Raw genomic sequence first — 7,565 nt, forward strand, 5'->3', positions numbered from 1 at the left:
CAGAAAGTCTGTGAGGAAGGGTCAGGGTTGAACAACTGCAAATTTTGTATAATTCTACAAGGCTCCTAACTCCCCCAGATACCACTACTTCTCAGAAATTATAATCTATACAGAGTCCTTGGCTCCTCAGACCTCTCAATGACTGAACACCTTTGGAGCTTTGTAGGATTTCCATGTCTGCAGCCTGCAATGCCCTGCAATCTACACTGTTTCCATTTCTTTTTCCCTTCTTACCTGCATAGCTTTTATAATGTGTTCATTGGGCAAGACCGATATTATAAAAAGAAAAATATAGCTAATAAATATTAAATGACCTCTAAAAGTTACCTAACATGGCTTTTCTATACATACAAATATCATATCTGTAATGTCAGGTGTAATTTTGCATGAGAGTTCACATTTGGGGAGAAAGAAGAAAACATTTCAAACATTTCTCTGGCAGGCTGATGAAAAACAGAAGCTATTTGAAGCTGTTTCATGGGGATGAGCTATTAAAAGTAATGCTTGGGAGGATGGATGAATGGGTAGAGTGCAAGTGAGACAGTTAAAACTGCACGATCAATATAATTTATCATTTGGTTTCACAATTTAATACATAGATATCAATAGATGTGGTATACTGTCTCCATATATTATTTATATGATATATAAATATACATATATGTAAGCACCTGCACCAATTTGTGATAAAGACATCTTCTGATTACTTGTGTTTTTTGTGGGGGACTGGGGAAATAGGGAGGAGGAGAAAGCTTTTGTCATCTTCCACATGAGTTTAACATAGTGTACTATAGAAGAGGTTTAAAAATTATATTCTGTTACTATACAATATTTATAAGCAACACCTTATTAGACCAGATACATAAGATTACATAAAACATTTTTGAACTTCTGATTGATGTTGATACAGTATTTCTAATTTTCAAATTATTTTATATACAATTGCCCACACAATTTAGAGCTGTGGTTATTGTGGAGTTACTCATAAAAAACAGATCTAAAATCAGTATTTACTAGATTTGTTATCCTTACCTAAAGATCCATTCATATGATGTGATTCCATTCCACCCAATCCACCCATAGGTCCATCTGACCCTGGGCCCATTGGAAACTGTAAAAGGATTATGATAATATATTAAAATTGATATTAATGCAAGAATATATTGCAGATAATTTAATAAAAACACAGAAATAAGAACAAAAATAGAAATTGAGAAACTGAATTGTATAGTCTATCTCTGAGTGGATTATTTGTATGTGATTTTCGTTTACATTTTTTCACTTTTTTCCCCAGCCTTTACCTCAGTTACTGTGTTCTGCACCTCTGGAGAATTCATGTTTGTGCAGAGAGTTAGCCCTTAGCCTATGTACCACCTATGTCCTACTGAAGTACTATGGTTGGGACTTTCAAAAGTGCTCAGTGATTACTAAAACCTGCTCCTGTTGAAGTTAATGGGAGTTTCACTATTGACTTCAATGAGAGCAGAGTTAGGCCAGCATAGTCCACTTTTGGAAATCCCATCCTACCTGTGCTGAGCATCACAGCAGACTACTGTGCATTACTATTGCAACAATATAAAGTTCTGCCAGTTCAGCATTTAGATTTCACAGTTTATCATTAAACCTGGGTCTTCAAATTGAGAACACAGATATTTACAGGTTTCAGAGTAGCAGCCGTGTTAGTCTGTATCCGCAAAAAGAAGAACAGGAGTACTTGTGGCACCTTAGAGACTAACAAATTTATTAGAGCATAAGCTTTCGTGGACTACAGCCCACTTCTTCGGATGCATCCGAAGAAGTGGATATATTGAGGAGATATATATACACACATACAGAGAGCATAAACAGGTGGGAGTTGTCTTACCAACTCTGAGAGGCCAATTAATTAAGAGAAAAAAAACTTTTGANCATCCAGCCATTCTGGAAGTGATGAAAACTTGGATTTTTAGAAAGAACTTTCTTCTCCGTCTAACCCTTATAGTTGCCCTCAATTTAGACGTCATTTATGCATGCAGACCACATAGTTAGAGGTCCATTTGAAAAAAGGCCACAAGAACTTAAGTAATGGTTTAATTGTAGTGCATTTATTGAAATTCATTGCATGTTTATCTAGAAGTGCTGTAAATATCTATAAAAAGAAGAACAGGAGTACTTGTGGCACCTTAGAGACTAACAAATTTATTAGAGCATAAGCTTTCGTGGACTACAGCCCACTTCTTCGGATGCATCCGAAGAAGTGGGCTGTAGTCCACGAAAGCTTATGCTCTAATAAATTTGTTAGTCTCTAAGGTGCCACAAGTACTCCTGTTCTTCTTTTTATAGATATTTACAGCACTTCTAGATAAACATGCAATGAATTTCAATAAATGCACTACAATTAAACCATTACTTAAGTTCTTGTGGCCTTTTTTCAAATGGACCTCTAACTATGTGGTCTGCATGCATAAATGACGTCTAAATTGAGGGCAACTATAAGGGTTAGACGGAGAAGAAAGTTCTTTCTAAAAATCCAAGTTTTCATCACTTCCAGAATGGCTGGATGTTTTGCATAAAATAATCAGTGGTATCACAGTTAATATTTAATGGTTGTCATTAAGCTTCATATTTAACACTACTCAAATGAACAAGGCAGATCTCACCCTTGAGAAAGCTATTGATTTTATCCATCTATAGAATTGGTAATAAATAATTGACTGGGTCACATTCAGAAGTTTTCCTTGCATTATTAAGTAGAAATATATTTTTGTAATTGAAGTTTAAGTTCTGCACATACTAATGGTAGCTGATAGGGTGTACTACTGTGACCAGAACAGCGTACCCCAGGATGACAAATTTAGTTATCTACCTAACAGATTTACATGCTTAAAGTTTTTACATGCACAAATTTCAAGGTATTCAAGGTGCTAAAGGATTGTTGTGTATGTACCACAAGACTGATTTGAAATATTTCAGAGACATTAAAGATGCAGAAAAATATGAGTTTTGATGATGGGAAGCAAGTGATGTGTACCCACTCAAAATGGGAAAGATAAGCATGATTCAGATAAAATGAAGGTCTGGTGAGTCAGTGCATGAATCAAACAGGGCTTCACAGTGCAGAAAAATACATGATAGGTTCATATTTACATTAGATCTGTTGGGTCCAGGTGGAACTGCATTCATTAAAGTGTACATGTTATCTCCAGAGTTAGTTGAATCTGAAACAAATATTATTTTAATTACCAAGATGTGATTTGAGATAAAACTGCTTACCTACTACACTTTCTCATCATTTTGTTAATATTTTTCCTATGTCTGATCCAATGTTACAGAGTGACAATATAGTGGAAGATTTCATTGTATCTCTATTCTTAGCCAAATGGCAGAGCTATGAAAAGAAATAATTGCAATGCTCCCTAAATGGCTTCTGTGACTACTTCTAGACTGAGTTTATGCATTATTGTTAACATGTCTATAAATCTTCAAAAATTTGTAACCACTTAGTTCCTAAAACACTTTTTCTAAAACCTCCAGATTACTTTACTAACTTTCTGCAGTCTCTGTGAAAGGAGAATTTCTCACTTACTAAATACTTTTATGCTCTGGTTTCCACCAGTGCTGATCAATGGGTAGCTCCTCCTTATGCAGATTTCAGGTTAGTAGCAGCCAATAAAAAGCTCTAATTTTCATGTCTCTCAGCCAGCTAAACGCTGTCTTGTTCTCTCTCCCTAAGGCTTGAAAACTTCCAAAGCTAAAATCTCGATTTTAACTAACAAGACAATGAAACCTATGGAACTATTTGACTGAACTAAGGGTTGAGAAGAAGCCAGGGCCCAGAAAATAATTAGTAGGTAAGAAATTCTTGGTTTTGAACCATGGCTTGCCACCAGTGGTAAGGATTCCTCATAGACATTTTGCAGAGAAGAGAAGACAAAAAAGGACTGTAGCCATGGAGACAACATAGGGAGACCATTTCCCCAAGAAAATAGCAGTTGAGAACACTTGGTCAGGGGCATCCCATCCCATCGAACAAAAGCAATTAGTCTCTGTGAATCACCAAGTGCAAAAGGACACATCCAACAATGGAATTATATCACTTCTATGATGTTTGTAGAAAGAGTGGAGAGACAGCCAAGTAGCTGTGTTCCACAATTCCTCCACAAAATCTCCCCTTTCTCTGCCCTATAGACAATGTAAAAAAGACTCAAGAGAGCTTTGAGCTTAACAGATCACAGATAGTTAACCACTTTCTGAGACAAAGTGGGGGCAATGGGAGACCCTGTGCATGTCCTTTGAAACAGAATTTACCTCTATTTACATAGAAAGGTGAAAGGAGGAAAAGCACATGCCTTACTGAAATGCCTAGGAATTAGGAATGCATCCTTGGCTAAAGCTAGAAAGTGTGATACCTACTCCAAGGGGTTAAAATCAAGCCCAATGTATATTTCCTTCAAGAGCCTCACTACTTTGTACAATTTTCTAAGCATTAACTAATATTGGTGAGATAATAAACCCATTATATGCATGGAATATCACTGCAAAGATTCTACTGTACTGTCTCCTCCATCCATCCCAGGAGAGGAGCTAGACCCAAGCATTCAGACTGGCATAAAATCTCTCTCTCTCTCTCTGTCTCAGAGATTGAAAAAAAATCCTATTTGGCTTCTTCTGCTGTCACTGAGAAACAAGTTCTTCAACCACCAGGTCCTTCTGAAAACAGATAACATGGCTCTCCTCAAGGAATCATGGCTCTATTTTCTGTTAGTTATTGTCTTAAACACATACCAGTGGTTTGGCCCACTGGGACACTAACAGTTGGAGGGTTTTGTTTTCAGAGATTAGTTCCCTTGGTAGCTTTCCTGGTAGCTGTTACTTGAATATTTTTATTCCACGGCTTCTCTTTCCTCCATCAAAACAAAAGGCTTGTTCATAGTCCACATTAGCCACTTACATATGCCACTGGCAATTTACTGCTGTGTTGAATGTTTTCAGAAGTACATGCTATTGTGGAGCTTGTTTTTACATTACATTGAATATTTATCTGCTAGCACATATTAGTCATCTTCTTAAGTATTGAACAGGAGAGGAGGAGTCCTTTTTTTCTATCACAGGTTGTGTTTTTAAAATTCTAGCCACATATTTAATGAGGTTTTTCCATCAGCATAGGAAAACTTCCATGGAAGGGTTGGGAAGCTCTGCTTCTGGCTCTTAAAAAAGACTTCCCTATCCTTTGTGCAAGTAATGATGGCAGGGAGGTAGGAATATGTGGGTCTGAAGATGTAAGGTGTCACAGAGATGGAAAGGTCTCTAGAAGTGGTGATCAATGACCTCTTGGGTTGATGAAAGGAGGATGAGAAGGAGATGTGCTTCTTAGGAGTGGAAGATTCCCAGAAGAAGTCTGATTGATCTAGTGAAGATTGGTTAAGTCGGGATACCAGATCAGAGGCAAACACTTCCTGCTTACCAGATCCCTGATGCTATCCATGGGAGGAGAGGAAGTCTTGTGTATGTCCACCCTCCACAACCTCTTCTGATTCTTCGTTCACGTCAGGAACTTTGGAGAACCCTGATGTAGGGAAACACTTGCTACTCTTCTTAATGCAGAGCTAGCTGGCTGAGCTGAAGCTATGGGACACTCCTTTAAACTCCACTTGAAGCGTCCCCCAGCTGGATACTCTAGGAACCGTCTCACAGGATACATAAAAGTTTCTGGCAAATGTGCACTGAACAACACTAGCAGAAACAATGCACATTCTGTTTTCTCTCTCTTTTTCCTTCAGGTTGCTAATGGAGACCAGAAAAAAAATGGTCTTGAAAGCCCTGGATGGAGCCAGTAAAATCAAATTACCAACCATACTGCATCTCTCCAGCAAAGCAGGAGGAAGTCTGAGGAGGGAGGGAGGGATGGAGGAAGGGAGACAGAGAAGAAGAGTGCAAAAGTGAGAGCTTTTCATTGGCTGTTGCTTGCTGAAATATATATAAGGTGGATTTGTCCATTTGTCTGCACTGGTAGCAAATGGGCACAGCAAGAACTGGAATACAGAATCTGTATATTACCTACTCGCCCCCCCCCCCCCAATGTTATTTACATTGTCTTTAAATTTTCTGATTAGATTTAGATACCTGCAGGACTTGGCATGATGGGTGTTCCTGGTGGCCCTCCACCCCCTGGAGGACCCTAAAAAGGGTAGAAAATATTCAGTTAATATAAAAGAAAAAATATTACAGTAAAGACTGAAGATAATCCAAGTGACAAAAGCACATCATAAAGGTTGTGAGTTGTTCTGGTGAAAAGGAACACATTTCCATAGAACAAAAGAAAGATGTACTCCATCGTCTATTTTCCTGTAAACCAGTGAATTTACTTAATGGCAGACTAAAGCTATGCCATGGATCTGCAGGCTCAAGCCCTGAATCCCAATATGTGTAGATCCCTGGATCCAGAGAGATCCACTGCTCAAAAACTTTGGGTTCTGCTACTGTCTGCCAGTATTGGAGTACAGAAGGGATGCTTTGTTCAGGGTCCAGGGCTGTTAATATACAGCTGATTCTCTACTATAGCCAATTTTCCAGCTGGTATTGCTCTCTCCTCACTGACTGTGATGCAGCAGGTTGCTAACTGTAGTGTCAAAACTGGCAGAATAAGCTACTGCTTGTTGTCACACTGTACAGGGATCACATGGGAGAAGAAGAGGTGTTCAGTGGAAGTCTCTCTCTGTGGAATGTGTGGCTCAAACTTTGGTGGATCCAGGCCCTGATAAACTAAATTCAGTTAATAAAACATCACACATTCTCTTTTTTTTCATATTTGTACACATATAACTCAGGATAAATGACTTGAGATTAATGACAAAGTCTCACCACAAGATCAGCTTGGTAATTCTGAGTACAGATCTGCAGATATATTGCTATTACATTACAGATAAAAGAGAATGGGAGCTCATCTAGTATTTGCTAAATCCATTTAAAAATAAGAAATGTCTATTTTCTTTTTTTCTGTTAATTTTCGGTATTTCTGTGTTGCAATTTTTTCTGTGAAAACAAACAATTTAAACAGACTGCACTGGTTATTGAACAAGCTGTTCTTTTCATTTTCTTTAAAAAAATTACTCCTATTGTTTTGTTCTAAATAACTTAATTCTTTAGCATCATCAGCACCATAATTTCTTCTGTGCCACATTTGCAGCTACAGTAATATCTTGAAGTACAATGAAAAGTTGACTGGTTACAGTTTTGATTCAAATATTCTAATATGCAATAAAAAATTAACCCTGAAATTTTCCATAATAAAAATGCTATAAATTGCTATCACTAGAACGCAGTTTTCATTGTCATAGGTCTGTATTGATATTTAAAAATAGCACATTTTCTATCAAAAAGAATGATTTTGGTTCAATATCCATTCTGTTCACTTCATGTCATGGAGCATACTGAGATTTCAAAGTGTGATTGTTCCTGTTTGCTTGAAGGGGCATTGCTGAGATTTGCTATAATATGACCAACACATTTTTGGAAGGCGGGGGAAGTTTTGGAATTAGAACAATTGAAAAGTATCTTTGTGTATTTTGCTGCCCCAAGTATGGCAG

The 7,565-nt window shown here is 37.5% G+C and overlaps 1 protein-coding gene across 3 annotated transcripts in view; it reads right to left on the bottom strand.

Annotated features, from left to right (window-relative positions):
• The window catches only part of SSBP2 (single stranded DNA binding protein 2), a 277,842-nt gene that overhangs the window by 27,480 nt on the left and 242,797 nt on the right, over positions 1–7,565 (bottom strand). For all 3 annotated transcript variants that reach the window (XM_034773207.1, XM_034773208.1, XM_034773210.1), the window contains 3 exons: positions 6,103–6,157; positions 3,127–3,197; positions 1,033–1,111 (listed from right to left, as the gene is read on the bottom strand). In XM_034773207.1, the coding sequence (XP_034629098.1) occupies positions 1,033–1,111; positions 3,127–3,197; positions 6,103–6,157 (205 nt within the window). The remainder of the gene's footprint in view (positions 1–1,032; positions 1,112–3,126; positions 3,198–6,102; positions 6,158–7,565) is intronic.

The sequence above is a fragment of the Trachemys scripta genome, chromosome 6 (genome assembly GCF_013100865.1).
Source record: "Trachemys scripta elegans isolate TJP31775 chromosome 6, CAS_Tse_1.0, whole genome shotgun sequence".
In the NCBI taxonomy this organism is placed as follows: domain Eukaryota; kingdom Metazoa; phylum Chordata; order Testudines; family Emydidae; genus Trachemys; species Trachemys scripta.